Source organism: Suricata suricatta, unplaced genomic scaffold (genome assembly GCF_006229205.1).
Source record: "Suricata suricatta isolate VVHF042 unplaced genomic scaffold, meerkat_22Aug2017_6uvM2_HiC HiC_scaffold_21, whole genome shotgun sequence".
NCBI classification, from domain to species: domain Eukaryota; kingdom Metazoa; phylum Chordata; class Mammalia; order Carnivora; family Herpestidae; genus Suricata; species Suricata suricatta.
The window spans coordinates 236,541-255,552 of NW_021865992.1; the positions used below are offsets into that span (position 1 = coordinate 236,541).

A 19,012-nucleotide genomic window follows, 5' to 3' on the forward strand; every position below is an offset into this window, starting at 1 on the left:
TGGATTCATCGGGAAGCTGATCCCCGCTTTGGGGCTTTGGGAAGAGGGCTGGCAGGAAAGAAGCAAGAAGACACCTCTGTAGGAAAAGCACCCGGGCTGGGGCCAAAGGGCTCCAAGTTCCCCTCTTCCCCGAGCCTACCCTTGCTCCAGTTTTCCTTCATTCCTAAACATTTCGGACACAAATAGAAACAAACATCACAAATAGCAAAAATGACTTTTAAAAAAGATTTTTTTTTTATTGCGGTAGCTTGTGGGTGTCCGGGTCGTATGCAGAAGAATGGCAGAGTCGTCAGCTCTGGGGGCCATTACAATGACCCTCTGGCTGCACTCAAGGGACAGCCCAGGTGCCCGGCTGGCCCGGGGCAGGTGTCTACTGGACTGGCACCGGCTGGGGGGTCTCCTGCACACTCTCAGCAGGACCCTCCAGCCCGTTCTGCTCCACCCCTGGCTCTGGGTGCTCCAGAGCCTGCCGGGTGTCAGCCTGCCACAGCTGCACCAGGTCCGTGGGGGTCTTTCCTGCCTGGCAGAACCAAGAGGACATCCTGTCACTGTTAAGTTTGTACCAGGAGGTGCCCTCACCTCTACCAGGGCTTCCTGCTGGAGGCACTGGGCAGTGTCTATAGGTGGTTTTACTGGCATAGGGTGAACAGAGTCCAGGGATGCTGCTTAAAAAGCCTCCAATACACAGAACAGTCTCCACAACAAAGAATTATGCAGCCCCACATGTCAATAATGTTGTTATTCTATTATTATTCTATTATTATTCTCATCTATTCCTCCCCACATTGTCCTGACTTTCCCATTATTCCCTTAGCCTTTCTTGAGTCGGGGGGACCCTCCCATCCACCCCCCTTTTGCTATTATACTGGGCCCCAAAGAAGAGCTTGGGCTAGGCGATATAGGACCCTACGAGAACTCCAGGCCTGCCAGGCCAACACAGTGTGCTTAGTTAGGTTCTTTCTAGCCCCGTCCCTCCAGGATTTTGGCCTCCCTGAGCCTTGACATTAGGACCCCCTTGCATCTTTTGGGGGGCCTTTGGAAGTCCTCTTATTGCTCCTCCTACAGAGACAAGCATAGAGGGAGTTGGAAGGTGGGTGGGCCCCAAATCCCCAGGGTCCAGAGAGACCGTCCACTGTGAGGGTGCGCCAAGGGCAGGCTGAGTCTTGCTCAGCTCTGTGTTTCCTCCCAGTGCCTGGCACAGAGCCCTGAGAAGTCCTGCACACTGATCACTGAATCCAGGAAGGAATGAACTTACCAGGTTCTTGGTCATCATGTCAGCCCCATGCAGGAGTAGCAATTTGATGATTTTGTATCGGTTGAGCCTCACAGCATCATGCAGGGCACTGTCCCCTTCCTAGAGCCAGTGTGATACTCAGTATGGCCCATGGGGCGTGTGGGAGCCCTCAGGCTGAGCAGAAGGGAAGCTCGACACTCACTCTGTCTTTGGCATTGATGTCCAGGCCCAGGGACAGAAAGTGCTGCACAATCTCCACGTGCCCCGTCCGGACTGCCACGTGCAGGGGGGTACTCAGCAGCTGGGTAGGGAGGAAACAGGAACTGCTGGCTGAAGGATCCCGGACTGTGGGGCTCCGGGAGGGAGGCTGTCCTAATTCCAGCCTAAGCACTTCCCTGAGTCCTAGTGCCAAGGCCTGAGCCCTGGAGGGGCTGGAAATGCTACAGCTTCCACCATCCTATCTGATGGTTTAACTCTGAAGTATGACATGCCATCTTCTCTGGGAAGCTGTCTTTGGTTCCTCTCTCACCCACCTGTGAGCAACTGCCCTTATTTTAATAACTATAATAGTCGTGGGGTACTTGGGTGGCTCAGTCAGTAGAGCCCAATGTAGCACATAGAGATTACTTTTAAAAAAATATTAGGGGCACCTGTGTGGCTCAAGTCAGTTGAGTGTCTGACTCTTAGTTTCAGCTCAGGTCATGATCATGCGGTTTGTTGGATCAAGCCCCACGTTGGGCTCTGTGCTGATGGCATGGAGCCTGCTTGGGATTCTCTCTCTCCCTCTCTCTCTGCCCCTTCCTGGCTCTCTCTCTCTCAAAATAAATAAACTTTAAAAAAAGACACTCCAAATTGTTAAAAAAAAATTATACAAGATGCTATTTACTGAGAGATGACTAGGTATTAGGCATGGCAAAAGCTTAAAAAACATCTTATGCTGAGTAAATAATTTAACATAGACTTTCACATCTGATTATGTAATAATTCTGTAAAACATTTGACAGATAAGCAACATAGGCTCAGAGGCTGGCTGTCACCTGTTCAAGGTTATACACAAAGGAATGAATAAAGAGAAAAATGGTGGATGAACAGATAAATAAATGAATGGATGGACAGATAAATACAGGATGATAAAGAATTGCATGGATGAGCACATCTTGCATCCTTTGGGTGATCCCCAACCCCCCAGACAGTGGATGTCTTCTCCTCCCCTCTCCTGCCCTTCCTGCTCCCATGCCCAGATGGCGGTCCCCAGCGACCTACAGTTGATGGCAAGAACCCCTCCCTGGGCTCTGCAGCCACTCTAGAAACCATTACCTTCCCCTGCCTTACTGGGCTTTTCTGTTTTCTGCCCCTTCCCCCCCACCACCCCGCTACCTTAACATCTGTGAGCATTATAACCTCACCTTATCTCTCATGTTGGTGTCTGCTCCTCGGCTTTGCAGGAGTTTTACCACCTCCAAGTGGCCCCCACGGCAGGCCCAATGCATGGCTGTGCAGTCCAGCTAGAAGGGAAGGAGGGGGCTTTAGTGAAGAAAGGGGAAAGCGGAAAGAGGAAAGGACCCCAGCCAAAAGGGTGGGAGGAATCAAGGGAAGGAGGGCAGGGAAGGGGCTAGAGCATGCCTGTACCTGGGCTATGGACCAAGCACAGCAGGCAAACCCTCAGGTCCAAGCCAGATTAACGAAGGATGACCCCAGGTCATACAGTCCACTAGAGGTGAGGCCTGGCCCCTGAGGAAGCCTGAGTGTGTTCCGGGTTGGCACCAGTTTACAGGGAGAGGGGGTCTATTGGGGCTGGGCCTACCTCCTACCCCCGCCCAATACCTGCTCTCTTGCTCACCCGATCCTGGAAGTCCACAGTAGCTCCCCTCTCCAGAAGCTTCTCCAGGATCTCCATGTGGCCTTCCAGGGAAGCTCGATGCAATGCTGTCCGTCGGAACTGTCCCCAGAAAGACCATTAGGGCCTGATCTCTGGCCCCAGGCTAAGACCCAAGACTTAACCCAGCTCGATTCTGGCCCCTATGCTGGGTCCCCATGTCTTCCATGTTCTGCCAGCTTCTTCATGTTCTATTCAGACCAGCCTTGGAGCCCTCTAATGCCCTGGGAACTCTGGCCTTCTCAATGTGTCCTCTCCCAAGCATGTCATGCTGGGCCTTTGCACAGGCTGTTCCCTCTGCCAGGAATGCCTATTTTGCCCTTACTTCCTGTGAGTGCTTGATGAATTCTTGCTACTCCTTCACAAGGCAAGGCAGCTTAAGTGCCATCATCTTGAAACCTCTGGGCCAGAGCTGCCCCTGAGTGACTCTTCCACAGGAGAGGGTGTTGAAAGGCAAGCTAAGCCTTACTTGACTCTGTTTCCCCTCAGTGCCTAGCCAGGGCCAGAATGGGCAGGTGCACATCAACAAGTGACCCAAGCAAGGAATGAGCTTCAGCATTTTGTTTAGGTTTTTTGAAACACTCAAGCCATGAGGCATATCCTTCCATAATCTAAAGATCTGGCTCTACACCTGTCTCCCTCTACCCTCAACGCTGGTCTCCCCTTTTTTGCACCGCCAGCACCTGGCACAGTGCTCAGGGACAGGAGGTGCTTGGATAGACTGACGAGGATTCAGATTCCAGCGTCTAAAGAATGGAAAGACCATGCAGTCTAAGCCCACAATAATACAGGAGTGACTATTAATTTATTAATCCTGGGATATGAGTATGAAAGAGCACCATACCAAGTGTGAAAGAGGCAGTTTTCAGGGAAAATAAAACAAAGTGTAATAGGTGATGGAAATATTTTTTAGAATATTTTTAATGTTTTTTATTTATTTTTGAGAGACAGAGAGAGAGCGCAAGCAGGGGAGGGTCAGAGAGAGAGGGACACACAGAATGCAAAGCAGGCTCCAGGCTCTGAGCTAGCTGTCAGCACAGAGCCTGGTGTGGGGCTCGAACCCACAAACCGCAAGATTATGACCTGAGCCGAAGCCGGGCGCTTAACCGACTGAGCCACCCAGGTGCCCCGGAAATGTTTTGAAAATTGTTGTGATAGTTGTTATAGTGGATAATTATTTCTACAACATGGTGGGTATAATTAATGCTGTTGAATTGTAAATTAAAATGGCCATTTCACATTATATGTATTCTATCATATAAAATAATTTTTAAAGGGAAAATGCATTACACAATGTAACACAAAAATAATCATATCCTAGCATGTGCTTTATAGTTTTTTCCTTCATTCAATAATGACTTATTAAGGCACTAATATTCTATTTGATCCCCATGACATGATCTGGGGAAAATAGGCCATTTTACAGAGAAGGAAACTGAGGCGTGGGGAGGTAATGAACCTAGCTGAAGGTCCCATAGCTAAGGACTGATACAGGTGGGATTTGAGCTTCAAATTCTTGGTTTTGACTTTTTAGATTTAATTCTATTTCTCTTTCTTCTCTAAAAGGACCATTTGTTCCCCTGGAGGTGGTTCAAGTTGAAAAGGGCCTAAGGAGGGGCGCCTGGGTGGCTCAGTCAGTTAAGCGTCCGGCTTCGGCTGGGGTCATGATCTCAGGGTTCGTGGGTTCGAGCCCCCCATCGGGCTCTGTGCTGACAGCTAGCTCAGAGCCTGGAGCCTGCTTCAGATTCTGTGTCTCCCTCTCTCTCTGACCCTCCCCTGCTCACGCTGTCTCTTTCTCTCTCTCTCAAAAATAAATAAAAACATTTAAAAAAATTAAAAAAAGAAAAGAAAAGGACCTAAGGATTTAGATACATTCCTGCATGGGCAAGAGGACATCCCAAATCTTCTAAAGACCCCTCCCGCAAAGGACACTCAATGCCTGTTCTCAAAAGGTCCACAAGTGGGCGAGGTGGGGGTGGCAACTCTGAAAGGGAGTTAGGCACAGGTGCAGGTAGGAATATCACCTGATCACAGGTGTCTGGGGAACCCCCATCGGCCAGGAACTTCTCAATGACCTTCATTTTCCCCTCCACTGCTGCTTTCAGGAATGTCTCCTCATCCACAGGTCCAGTCTGGAAGGTATGAATCCAGTCACAGAGGGCTACCTTGCAGTGATCAGAGGCCTCCCTGCCCACCCCCACCCCGCCCCTGCCAACACAGGTGCCCCCCCCAGGACCCTTACGATCTCCTCAGGCTCCGGAGGTGGCTCCTGGGGGGCGGCCAGTGCTTCCCGCTTTTTCTGCTTGCGTTTTTTCCGCAGCTCGATGAGGTTCTGGATCCCACCCACGTCGATGATCTCCCGCCGAAGGTCTAGCGATGTCTTGCGCACACGCTCTTGACCCTGCATGGAGGGGGTTCATCAACCCCCATGTTGGGGGCTTGGGGACCCTGATCTAGGCCCAGGGAGGAGGACAGGGAGAGCTTCTCAAGAGAGAAAGAATCCAGGTCTATCTGTACTGCCCAGGACTTAGAAGAAGCAGATGAGACCTGGACACGGATGGCTCAGATCAGGGAACAAGGGGAGACTTGAGGGGACTGCAAGCTGCCAGCTTCGAGGCTGCACAGAGGATGAGGGACTCTCAGAGGCGATCCTTGGCTCAGGCCTTCAGAGCGGAGTCTGAATCCTCAGCTTACCATGCAGTTTCATTTGTGTGTGTGTGTGTGTGTGTGTGTGTGTGTGTGATGAAAGTAATATATGATTAATATTAAAAAGAAAAGAAATACAGAAACACAAAAGGGAGGAAGAGAAAGCCCTTTTCTCCCAGTGGTAACTTCTAGTATGACTTGGTGGATGTCCTTCAGACAAGCATCCTCTGGGATCATCTTCCACAATAGTGCTCAGGAAACTGGTGTTCTTTTACCGTGTGGAGATCTCTCCAATCAGCACACGCCGCCTCCCTGAGCCCCTTAACACCACTGCACGGTGGCCACTCAATCACTCGGGGCTTCCAAAATCAAGTCCCTGGGGTCTTGACTCAGCAGGTCGGGGGTGGGGCCCGAGATCCTTCATTGCTAACACGCTCCCTGGGGGTGCTGAGATGCTGGTTCACAGACCACACGAGGGGGAGGAGCAAAGCCACGACTTCCCGTCCTGTCCCCTGAGTGCAGAGGTCGGGTTCTCCTCACACTTACCTTAACCTTTTGTAAGGCCAGACTCGGAGCCCCGCGGTGCTTCTCATCCTCCAACACCAGCATGTCCATGGGCAGCTTCTGCTGGGCGGTCCCTCGGAGTTTCTGGGGAGCCAAGGAGGCGACAAGCTCCAGGACCCGCCCTCAGCAGCCAGGGAGGCGGGTGGCCTCTCCCCCGACCCGCTCCAAGGGCACCCTCTGGACCTCCTCCTGTGTGACCCCAGGTCCCTTCTGTGCCCCACTCCTAACTGGAGAGCCCCAGGCTAGAGCAGGGCTCCCCATAATTCCCCCACCCAACCCTGACCCCAACCCCAGCTCAAACACCTGTCTACTGATAGTCATGGGTCCTCAGCAAAACAAGTTTAAGGGTTACTGGAATGAGTGTTCATGAAACTAAATACATTCACTGAGGTATGGTGATGATGGTGATTTTACTTTGTTGGCATTAACAATTTACTTTGGGGGCGCCTGGTTGCCTCAGTAGGTTGAGTGTCTGACTTCAACTCAGGTCATGATCTCCCAGTTCATGAGTTCGAGCCCCGCATGGGGCTGTCTGCTGGCCAGCACAGAACCCTCTTTGGATCCTCTGTACCTGTCTCTCTCCGCCCCTCCCCCACATGCACTCGATCTCAATCTCTTCCTCTTTCAAAAATAAACATTAAAAAAATAAAAAATTCACATTAATGAAATAATTGTGGTAAGAGTTGACAGTTATTTTTAAAATATCAACAAAAAATTTGGCCACTCTTTTTAGATATCAAGTTTTTTTTTTTTCCCCCAGATTTTCCCGCTTCATGATATCCTGGAGCTGGAAACCTGCTGCTGTCAGGGAATCTGAGGGATGGGAGCTATTTCCTTTGCGCTAGCTTTCACCTTAAAGGGACTCTTAGCATTAACATTAATCTTATCCTCGTAATTATAAGGGTGAAACCCCTTCCAAGTCTCCTCACCAAGAGTAGCTTTGACTTGGCCTGGACCACTTCCTCATGGCCTCCTCCTTGTTTTAAAGGAAAGCACTTTTGTGTAGTGCCGGCACCCCTCTCTCTGAAGGCCCCGTGTGCCGGGAACATTCACCCAGGTTGGAGGATGCTCAGTCCTGATGGCCGCTGGGGACGAACGGCCACCCTCTCAGAGCTCTCAGCTGCCCTTTGCTTTTGCCACCGAGCTCTGGTATTATACTCCTCAAGAGTTGTTTTGAGGGCTGATTTCCAGGGTCTTCCCTGGGGAGGTCCTGTTGCCCACGGGCTTCTCCTTTCCATGCTGGGTTTACATAGTTTGAGGTGTCCCCCGTGCTGGCCTCACTGGAAACACTGCATCTTCTTCCAGGAGCGAGGGATGACCTCGGGCTGCAGCTGCTGCTGGTGGGACTCTGGCTTGGGTCTTAATCATCTTGGTAACCCTTGCCCCCGTGACATGGCCTGGCATAGAGCAGGTACTTGGTGAATGTTGGAGGAGAAATGAATGAGTGAATGGATGAGGACAGGTGGGCTCAGCATCTCTGTCCACCCCTAAATCCTCAGCGATGACCTTGCCTAGCATGCTCCCCACCACAGAGCCCCAGCCTGCAGCCCCCTGGGCTCTCCTTCCCCTCCCATGCCAAGAACGGGGTGCAGGCTAGACAGAGGCTCCCCTCTGAGAATCTTGCTGGGCTGCGGCCTGGTGGGCGCAACTGTGGACTCTCATGCTCACCCTTGCCTTACGGCTCTACAGCCCATTTGCTTCAGATGTTTTTGTGGGCTGGCAGGCATACAGTAAGTGCTCAATAAATGTTTATTGAATTGGACTCTATTTGGTGAAACACAACAAAACAAATGCCTACCTAGCTTCATGGATGGTTATACAGATCCCATGAAAGTGCCTGGCACGTAGGAGGCACTTGGTGGGAAGGCTGGCTCTGTGGGTGCCCAGTGTTCTGGCAGCCCTGAGGCTATATTTATTGGGTGAATGAATGGATGAGGGCTGCTCCGTGTCCCCTTGCTGAAGGTCTCCGTGTCCAGTGGCAGCGCTCCAGAAATGGCCCAGCAGCATGACTCACCTGCCCGGCACTAAGGAGAAGCGGCATTCCTGGAGATCCAGGGGTGCCCCGGCCAGGACTCAGCAGCGGCCCACAAACTTGCTGCCCTTGCCCCTGGTCCTCATCTCTTCATCAGCAGAGTCCCGGTCCTTCCTGCCTCCTCAGCCCCCTTCAGCCACTCCTGTCTTGAGCGGAGCCTACTTCCAGACTGATTTATCTTCTCCCTCTTATTCCTGTTAGGGCCAACCTTTCCCCTCCGACATGTCCTCAGGCTGTCAGAGCTGCCTTCCTCAAATAGGTGCTGCTCAGGTGGTGCTGTCCTCCCTCAGCAACACTTAGTGGCTCCCTACTGCCCAAAGAATAAATATCTTTCCCATGGCCTCTCTGGTTTGTGCCCAGCCTTAGCCCCTACCTATTACCACACTTTCTCAGGACAGTCCCACTGTCACTCACCTGAACTTTAGTGCCTGTCTTTTTCTAAGCCTGGAATTCTCTCCCCTCCTGATCTCTGCTCGTGAGCCTTGAAGGCCCCACTCAAATGCCATCCTGCCCCTCAGAGCTCTTGAGCACCCACGGTCAGAACGACTTACCCACCCTTTGTGCTCTTTCGCTTCTGACTGAACACCCCCTATTTCACCAAGTCTTCTCTCTGCATGTTTCTTTTTTTTTTAATTTCTTAATGTTTATTTATTTTTGAGAGAGAGAGACAGAGTGTGAACAGTGGAGGGTCAGAGAGAGAGGGAGACAGAATCCGAAGCAGGCTCCAGGCTCTGAGTTGTCAGCACAGAGCCTGATGGGGGGCTTGAACCCATGAACCGAGAGATCATGACCTGAGCCGAAGTCAGCTGCTTAACTGACTGAGCCACCCAGGCACCCCTCTTTCTTTTTTTAAGTATGCTCCTGCCCAGCATGGAGCTCAACATGGAGCTTTAATTTCCAACTCTGAAATCAAGACCTGAGCTGAGATCAAGTCGGACACCTAACCAACTGAGCCACTCAGGTGCTCTAACTCTGTTTCTTAGTGGACTATGCGCCTGATGGACATTGGCTAAAATGAGTGGTAAGGAGGCAGGGGCTGGCCTCTTATTCCTCACAGCACCTGGCAGACTTTTAAGTCCAGTGTTAGTTTAAATAGAATGAAGAGACAAGCCTGCATGCCTCCCCCCCTTCCTTAATCCCAGAGAAAATGTAATTGCCCAGGGCCGTATGCTCCACAGGCCTCCCCAGGCGGCTGGTACTCCTGGGAGAACCCATGCTTCCCTTCCCAGCACCGCTTCCTCGCTCTGCTCCGTCTCTATTCTTCTGCAGGGACCAAATGCTGGAGCTCCCCCAGTCCCAGCCTCCCACCAGCAGCTGGGAGGTATCAGGGCCCCCCACTCCCACATTCTCAGGCAGCATCTCGCCGTCCTGCTCTGTGCAGCCTGGCCCACCTCCTTGAGGCCCAGGTGGGTGGCAGGGTCTCAGGAACCCAGTGTGGCCCGCCCACCCCACTGTCTCTCAGTTCTTGGGATTGAAGCCTCAGTCACCCATGCTAACAAGCGCCTCCACCAGGAGCGCGCTGGGGCTGGAGTGGAGCCACTCGGCCCCTGGGGACACTTGCCCTCTTTCCCACCACAGATGTGGTGGCCAGGCTCTTACTTCCCTTCACAGTAGAGCTGGATCTCCCTGGAACCCCCTTGGGGCCCCACACCCGTGCCCCTACCTCATTCTCTTCCTCCTGCGCCAGCCGCTCCTCGATAAGCGCTGTGGCCCTCTTCACTGCCTCAGAGCCCTCCTCAGAGCCCTCCATGGTGCCGTCTATAACCAGCCTCTGCAAGCCACAGGGCCTCAGGGGCTTTATAAGCCAGGGCACCCACCCCCACCCCGCCGGGCGCCTTTGCCATGAGCTCACCGGCCCAATTCTCCACCTGCCTCCCCCACCTGTCACCTTCACCCCGGGCAGCCCCAGGGAGCTGGGGGAGGCAGGGACAGTTTGCCCTCTCATCCCCTTGCCTATTGGAGCTGAAGGGCCCAGCACCCCAAGAGCAGGGCTGCAGGAAGGAGCCTGCCCAGACTCTGTCCTGAGTGCTGGGCAGAGCTGGGCCTTAGCCAGGACAGCTGGGAGGCACGAAGGACCCACTGGCTGCCCCTAACCCTGATGGCAGTGCCACCTGCTGGATGCCTGGGAAGTGCGCAGCCAGTAACAGTGAGGGCAGCTGAAAGCCAATGGTGCGGACCCAATACAGGCCTGTTTCCCCAATTGTCCTGTGAACAGGCCCTGCTTGCTCTAGGGTGGGGGCAAATTCCGCTACATTTGGGCTGGAGTGTCAAGGTGATGAGCAGGAGTAAGAGCAGATGCCCCCCTCTTCGCCCACAGCGCAAGCAGGCCTTTGTCTCTACGGGGTCCCACAGCGCCCCCTAGTGAGACATCACTCTACGTGGCTGTATGTCCATTAGCTTCTGAGAAACCTTGACCCATCTCAGGAGGCCTCAGCAGAGCTCAGGGGTGCTTCAAGAGGGGTTTCAGGAAGCCACCTTAAAAGGGCCAGAGTACAGCGCCAAGCCCAGCTGACGAAGACACCATTTCCTCTTGATCATCCTTTCCTCCCAGTTTCGTCAGGCCACTCTGACCGAGGTCCAGCCATGCTGAGAAGGAAAATACTCTCAGTGGAGAAAAAGCAGACCTGAACTTGCTCAGCTCCACACCTTGAACTGTGGGAGTGAGTCCCAGGTCATCCTGACCCAGGCTTAACCTGCCAGCAAGCCACAGACGCCACAGCTTGGTGGTTCTGTCACACTCACGTGGCCTGCCCTTGGCTAAGCTGGACGCACACCTTTCCTGAAGGAAGGACCGGCACTGGCTGCCTTTTCTCTCTGGTTCCCTTGCTGGCAAGCTGGACACATGCTCATAATCTAAATTCGTCAGAGACTTGGCTTTCACATCACGGAGGGCGCAGTGCAGCACCCCCGGGATTTTCGGGCGCACCTTAGTCCTGGGGGGCGGGCTGAGGGGCTGGAGCCGGCAGCCAGCACCCCTGTGCCACAGGAGCAGACCCGCTGACTACTAACACCACCTTCCTGAGGTGCTGCCTCTGCTCCCAAAGCGCTTTCACATCTGTTATCTCATTTAATCCTCCCAGCAACTGCAGGAAGAGGCAAGGCCGGTAGCTTCGTCTCTGCTTTAAAAATAAGTAAAGTGGGCTCAGCCGTGAAGTGGTTTTTCCCAAGGACTCATGAGGACACAGGGCTTGGAACACTAGTAATTCAAGGCTCCCTGCACTCTCTGCTGCGGACAAAGCAGCCGGGGAGGCCTTGCTCCCACACCAAGAACTGCTCTGGGACTCCACGGAGCAGCTGGAGAACCCAAAGTCAAAGCTAGGCAAGAGAGAAGGAAGGAGCAAAAGGCTTTATTGATAAATACACAGATATGTCTGTACACAGGGACCTGTTGTGGGCCATGACCAGGCTGCAAACCCCCCACCGCTTGGGTTACAGCCAGGAGATGGCCCTGTGCAGACCCCTGCCACAACAGCATAGCCCTCCGGCCACCCACCCGCCCCATCTCTGCCAATTGTGCTCGGGGGGGGGCAGGGAGAGGCAGAGGCCGGCCTCAGGCTCCCTGCCCCTGGGGCTCAAGAGCCATCCCCTCCCCACCAGGAGATGGGCACTGGGCCCAGGGCAGAGTCAGGGAGTGGGGGCAGGGGAAGGGGACAGCAGCTGCTTCAGACCCTGAGCAGAAAACCGGAGTGAGCACAGCCAGCAGCACCAGATGACAGATCTGGGCTCCAGGGGCCTCCAGGCCGGCCCTCGTAGCTGGAACCTGCTGCGGGAGAGAGGCAGGATGGAACACCCCAGTTCACCTTTTTTCTGACAAGGTTGGCAAAGCCTGGGTGAGGCAGCACTGCTTCCTGGGGGTGGGGCACTGGTGGCCCACGGTGCCCCTGGGAGGCAGGATCCCTTCATGGCTTGCCCAGCAGCCACACACAGCAGGCGCCCTTGAAGAAAGGAACAGCACTCGGAGGCAGCAGCAGAGTTGGGGGAGCCTAGCGCTCAGGCCAGAGGCCTCTCAGCCCCGCGGAGGCCCCCTCGGCCTCTCCTCCCAGGGCCCATGGGCTCATCAGTCCTGGGGTGGTGGGGGCTGGTTGATGATGACCTGGATGACAAAATCCTTCTGGATCTTGGTTTCCTGGAGTCGCGTGCGGTCTGTGAGCAGCTTCCCAGAGAAGAACCACCGCTGCCGGGATGGCTCGATGCCCTCCTGGGCATGCAGCTGCCTCTTGAGCTGCCCCACTGTGTCGGGCAGGCTGGCGCTGAGCCTCACGTCCTTGCCTGTGGAGAGGCGCACCTTTAGGGGGAACTCGCGGCGCACGCCGGGCGTGGGCTCAGGGGGCTCCAGGCTCTCCTCCTCAGTGTGCTCGAGCAGCAGGTTCACAGGCGGCGACAGGCAGTAGATGGGCAGCTGGTAGCGATTGCCCAGCTCGTCGTAGCATTCACAGAGGGTGCCTGCGGGAACGGCAGGCAGTCAGAGTCGGCTGGGGAACCCCCGATTCCTCTGTCCAAGCCCTAACCCTCAATGCCACTGTATTTGAAGACGGGGGCCTATATGGGAGTAATTAAGGTTAAATGAAGTCATACAGAGGCCCACTGATCCAACAGGACTACTGTCTTTGTAAGACACACCCAGGCTTGCTCTCTCCCCACCAAGTGAGGACACAGCAAGCAGGCGGCCATCTACAAGTCAAGAAGAAGGCCCTCACTCAAACTCAAATCAGCAGGCACCTAGGTCTTGGGCTTCTCAGCCTCCAGAACTGCGAGAAATAAAGTTCTGTTGTTTAATAAGCTATCCAATCTGTGGTATTCTGTTATAGCAGCCCAAGCAAACTAATACACCTGTCATGGCCACCCCATGGTCCCCGCACCCCCCTACAGTCAACTGTCCCTTGGACATACAGCTGGGAGGAGTTCAAGGTGGATGCAGGAAGATGTGAGCTGGCATTCTGGCTCTCCCAGGTACTAGCTTGTTCAATCCTGGCAAACTATGTAACTTTCCATTCGCTCCTTCAACAACTCTTTCCTGAGTATATGTGCTGGGCGCTGGGGTTGCTGGGGGAGCGAGAAAGCACAGGTCTGCTCTTCACGGCTTAAACCTTGGTGGGTATGAGTACCTTCCAGTACTGTGTACTGCATAGAGTAATGTATTTACTGTGCCTTGGACACCTCATGAGTGCTGGGACCGGACTAAAGGATGTTCTGCATATTTTGCCGAGTTCTAACGACCGTCCTGTCAGGGGGGTAGCCCCACTTTATAGTGACAAGCTCCTGAGACATTCAAGTTGAGAAGCTCCCTGCTCAGGGGCACATAACTAGAAACAGAGATATTTGTTAAAGCCCCGGTCTGTGACTCTAGAGTTCCACTGTCACCCTCTACTTTACATGGCCCCATAAGACTGTTACGAACTTAAATGAGATAATACAGTAGAAGTTTCTTGCTCAGTACCAAGCACATAAGACTTGGTACCTCAGATATTCTGTGATCCCAAAGTATCTGAGCAACTCTAGCTTGCTTTCATCACACTGCTTTGAGGTTTATTGGTGTCTTTCTATCTCTTCATGAGACAAATAGGGACTGTGTCTCATTTTTCCTTGTGTCCTCACTCCTGGCCCAGGCTCAGTAAGGACTGCCTGAATGAACCAAAGCAATCAGCCACCCTGGCCACCTAGAAGCTTGGATAAAAACTCCCGATGTGTGGCTGGCCACCGGCTCTCCTCCACACTGAGCAGCCTGGTGGCCCCCACTCCAGTGGGGATAAAGCCCGACGCTGCTCGCTCACCGTGAGGCAGGGTGATGCTGGCTCCGTCCAGGATGGCCTGAGCGAGCTCATGGTCGTTGGCCTCAGCTGCATAGGCGGCAGCCTTGAGGGCATCCCAGATCTCCTTGCGGCCCTCGAAGGCAGGTGCTGTGTCCCAGAACTCGTCCCGTTTGCTCCGCAGCTGCCCGTCTGTCATGGGGTAGTCACTCTTCCACTTCAGCCGCTCCTTCTTCAAGGGCTCGTTGCGCCCTGGTTAGGACAGAAAGGGACAGGCTGAGCACCGCCAGAGCCAGGCTGCGCGGCCGGCCCTCTCTCCCACCCCTCACCTGCCAGCAATCTCCCAACCCTCCCCAGCAGCGGCTCCTGAGTTTTCAGGGATTAGGGTCCTTTCCCAGCATCAGGGAAGAGTCTGGAAATGGCACACGCCCAACTTGGGGACGTAAACTATTTTTGTCAGCAGAGCAGATAGTGCCTGCTATTGTTGTTTCCCACAACTGTACTCTGATTATAAAGGAGTCCATGTTTGGAATTTTGGGGCGCCTGGGTGGCTCAGTCGGTTGAGCATCTGGCTTCAGCTCAGGTCATGATCTCGTGGTTTGTGGGTTCAAGCCCCGCGTTGGGCTCTGTGCTGACAGCTCAGAGCCTGGAGTCAGCTTCGGATTGTCTCCCTCTCTCTCTGCCCTTCGCCCACTCACGCTTTCTCTCTCAAAAATAGACATAAAAAATAATAAAGAAATAAAAACCTCTGTAAAGGATGTTGATGTGTAATAATAAAAATTGCTAAAATTTATGGAGCCAGTTTGTGCCAGATCACAGGGCAGGCCCTTTAGACCCACTGTTCATCTGATCCTCAAAACCGAGCAGATGGGGAAACTAAGACCCAGAGAGCTGATCATTTGCCTGAGGCTACACAAGTACCGATTTAACACAGAACTTTCATTTTTTTAAATTAATTTTTAATTTTAATTTTTTTTTTAGAGAGAATGCACACATGTGCACACAAGCAAGGGAGGAGAGGCAGAGGCAGAGGGGGGGAGAGAGAGAGAATCCCACACAGGCTCCACGGAGCCTTATGTGGGGCTCCATCCCACAACCGCGAGATTGTGACCTGGACTGAAGTGAAGAGTCAGAAGTTTAACCGACTGAGTCACCCAGGCGCCCCACACAAGGCTTTCTGATCACTGAGGTCTCACTGCTGTCTGAACTGCTGCCACAGGGGAAAAATAATACTCAAGAATTCCACTATTCAGAAATAACCACTGTTGACACTTAATGTACTTCCTTTTCCCCATTTTTCTCAACATAGTTGTGTTTGTATTATTACTTTTTTTATATTCCTTGTTACGGAAAGGACCTAACATTTTCTTTTCATGCCAACATACTTTATATTACACTTAAATACTATCAACATATATTCCCATGATTAAAAATGATAAACTGCAATGTCTTGTTATTAACGTTCTACCATATAGTTGCAAAAAACGTATTAAAAAAATACACATTACCAACCAACCAAAAATCCCCCCGCAGCATCTGAAGAAGAAAACAATTCTGTTAAATGTCATTTTTCTTGTTACCTAGTCCCACGTGACTTCCAAGCAAGACTGTGGGCAGAACCATCTCTCAAAGGCTTTGGGAGGCTAAGTCATCTCAAAGCTGAAGGCAGGAGGGGCGCCTGGGTGACTCAGTCGGTTCAGCATCCAACTTTGGCTCAGGTCATGATCTTGGGTTCATGAGTTCAAGCCCTGTGTCAGCCTCTGTGCTGACAGCTCAGAGCCTGGAGCTGCTCAGATTCTGTGTCTCCTTTTCTCTCTGTCCCTCCCCCACTTGTGCTCTGCCTCTCTTTCTCAAAAATAAATAATAAGACATTAAAAAAAAAAAAGCTGAAGTCAGGATAATCCACAGGAGGAAGGTCTGAGTCACTCAGCTCCCTCTATAAAAACTCCCATCCTGCAGATGAGGAAGGAACCACAGCTGGGGTCGGCCACCAGTCCACCCCCTCTGGCTGGGGCAGGCGAAGGGGCTCCTCGGGGGAAGACCATGCCATCCACTGCCTACCAATTGTGTGAAAAGAACATGCAAGCACTGTATTTATATACAGTATCCCATTTCCCGTCAAAAGAGCCTTAGGTGCTAGGTGTTCTTAGCTACTTCACAGGAGATGGGACAGGCAGAAAGATCAAATGACTTGCCTGAGGTCACACAGTAAGTGACAGAGTGAGGATTCCACCTATGGTCAGACTGAATCCACAAACAGCTACCAGCGCAGGCAGAAAACTCTCAAAGTCAGACTTTTGATTTAAAGGGCTGCTGGGTTAGCAGAAGGAAATGCAAATCCTCTTTGTGGGAAAACAACTTTAAGCCAGGCCTCAAAGAATTCCCAGGATAAAGATCCAAGGAAAATAAATGACAAGATCATAGGTTTTTTTTGTTGTTGTTGTGTCATTTTTAAAAGTCACAACATACAAGTAAACAAGGCAATATTAGCCAGAGTCAGCACAAACAGTAGACAGAAGAATCAGATGGATAAAGATTCAGACACAGGATTTATCACAGATTATGAAATACCAAGTTTAAGAAATAAGTGAGTCTTGAGGTGCCTGGGTGACTCAGACGGTTAAGTGTCAAACTCTTGATTTTGGCTCAAGTTATGATCTCACAGTTCCAGGAGTTCGAGTCCTGCTTCAGGCTCTGTGCTGACCACATGGAACCTGCTTGGGATTCTGCCTCTCTCTCTTTCTCTGCCTGTCCCCCTACCCTGCTCACGCTCTCTCTGTCTCTCCCAAAATAAACAACTAAAAAAAAAAAAAAGTGAGTCTTTAAAATATGAACAGGGAAAAAGATTAGAAAGAATGAGCAAGAGGAAATTAAAAGAACCATATTGGACTTCTAGAAATGAAAAACATACTTGACATTTACATGGTCTAACATTTTATTTACTTATTTTTAAATACTAAAAAAAAATTTTAGAGAAATAGAGCATGAGTGGGGGAGGGGAAGAGAGAGAGAGAGACACAGATTCCAAAGCAGACTTCAGGCCCTGAGCTGTCAGCAAAGAGCCCAGTGCCAGGCTTGAACTCATGGACAGTGAGATCATGACCTGAGCCAAAGTGAGACACTTAACTGACTGAGCCACCCAGACGCCCCCAGGGTCTAATATTTTAAATCAGAATTTCCAGAAGGATACAACAGGAAGAATAAGGATGAAACAGTATGCAAAGAGATCATAAAAATATCCCTTTGCCTCTAAACTAACCTACAAATTGAATACAATTCCAATAAGATTCCTAACTGGGAGGGGCTCCCCCGCCCCAAGGAACACGGCAAGCTGATACTAAAGTTTATATAGAAAAAGAAAGCTACCACTAGAGTAGATTGGAGTGAGAACCTGCACTACCATTACCAATACTAATTATAAAGCTGCAGTGGGTGCAGGCCTGGAACAGGGACAGACAAATGGGCCAGCGGGACAGAATAGAAGAGCCCAGAAATAGACCCAAGCATACACAGAAACATGATTAAAATGAGAAGGAACATTGCAGATGGGGTGTGTGTGTGTGTAAGACGGATGTGAAATAAATCCATATATTGCTCTCTGCTCCTGGTTTCTGATAATATTTGGTCTTTCACCTGGTTCCTAACATACAGCTCCTAAAACTCTTATAATGTCCTGACTGATAGGAATGTCTGATAAAGAGCTCCTACCTCCCTTAGAATTTCCTGGGTAATACAAGTGTCTTTTGTCCCAATGAGGCGGCTCTTGGTGGGCTCCATGAAAAGCTTGAAACTTGCAGCCCTGCTCCCACATTCTCTGGTGAGGGGAGACGGGCTGTAAATTGAGTTAATAATTGGCCACACCTGTGATGAAGCCGTCACAAAACCCCCAAAAGTATGGGGTTTGGAGAGCTTCCAGACTGGCAAACACACCCATGTGCTGGGAGGGAGGGGCACCCCAAGTCTGGAGCAAAAGTTCCTGTGCTTGGGACATTTCCCAACCTCCCCTCATGTACCTCTATCTGGTTATTCGGTTGTATCCTTTACAATGTCCTTTGTAATAAATCAGCAGTACTAAGTAAACTGTTTTCCCGGGTTCTGTGAGCCACTCTAGCAAATCACTGAACCCGAGGAGAGGGTCGTGGGAACCTTTGATTTGCAGTCAAGTTAGACAGAAGTTGTGGGTAACCTGGGGACCCACAACTTACTGAGGCTGGGCCAGTCTTGTGGGATTTAGCCCTCAAACTGTGGGGTCTGCGCCAACTCCGGGTACTGTCACAGTGAACAGAACTGTAGGACATGAGTTGGTGTCCACGGAGAACTGGAGAATTTCTTTGTGTGGGAAAAACACTCACAAAACTGGCATCAGAAATACTCAATGTGAGTAGAGGAGAAACACAGGGAATTTTCTTTACAATGGACTACTGATAAATGGCGTTAGGACTACACGTTCTCCATACAGGAAACCATGAGACAGAATCCGCAAACATCAAACCCGGATCAATCATAGGCTTAAGTGTGAAAGAGGAAGGAGGCACTGGAGAGACAGAAGATTACATTTTCGTCCAAACGTTATTTGTGGAAGTTTGGCCCAGAGGTGTTTTAGCCCGGATCAAAGAAACAGCTCTTCTTCATGGCTTCTGACCCCTTCTCTCTCTGATCCTTTAGCAAGAGCTTTGATCAACCAGGATTCACAGTCATGCATGACTCCCTTAGGGACCTATAGGGTGTGGGACTTCTGACCCTCTACTTGGTGACATGACTATCTTTTTAACTTCTTGAGCCAATTTCTACAATATTCCTCTCTCCTTCCTCTTTGCCAGATGTCACCTCTTACTGGTCTCCATCTCCCTGTGACTCCTATGGGTACAGGTCAGGCGCAGCTAGCGAGCTCCTGATCTGCTGAGGGCTGAGAA

At 51.5% G+C, this 19,012-nt stretch overlaps 2 protein-coding genes across 4 annotated transcripts in view; both read right to left on the reverse strand.

The window, feature by feature from the left end:
* Positions 1-211: 211 nt before the first annotated feature.
* LOC115284806 (ankyrin repeat domain-containing protein 2-like) lies at positions 212-10,376 on the reverse strand. Its single transcript, XM_029931291.1, has 9 exons — positions 10,016-10,376; positions 6,303-6,404; positions 5,353-5,511; positions 5,135-5,242; positions 3,075-3,173; positions 2,641-2,739; positions 1,437-1,535; positions 1,256-1,354; positions 212-520 (listed from the first exon to the last, which is right to left on the reverse strand). Exons 1-9 carry the CDS (start codon positions 10,295-10,297, stop codon positions 371-373), a joined length of 1,197 nt encoding a protein of 398 aa, XP_029787151.1. The 5' UTR covers positions 10,298-10,376; the 3' UTR covers positions 212-370.
* A 1,303-nt stretch (positions 10,377-11,679) lies between these two features.
* The window catches only part of LOC115284789 (ubiquitin domain-containing protein 1), a 53,814-nt gene continuing 46,481 nt past the window's right edge, over positions 11,680-19,012 (reverse strand). Inside the window, exons 2-4 of one of the 3 annotated variants that reach the window (XM_029931261.1) lie at positions 14,124-14,351; positions 12,638-12,795; positions 11,680-12,112 (exon numbers count right to left, since the gene is read on the reverse strand). In XM_029931261.1, the coding sequence (XP_029787121.1) occupies positions 11,903-12,112; positions 12,638-12,795; positions 14,124-14,351 (596 nt within the window). In that variant the 3' untranslated portion in view covers positions 11,680-11,902. Of the gene's footprint in view, positions 12,796-14,123; positions 14,352-19,012 lie in introns of all 3 variants that reach the window. The other 2 variants (XM_029931260.1, XM_029931259.1) reach the window with 2 other exon arrangements.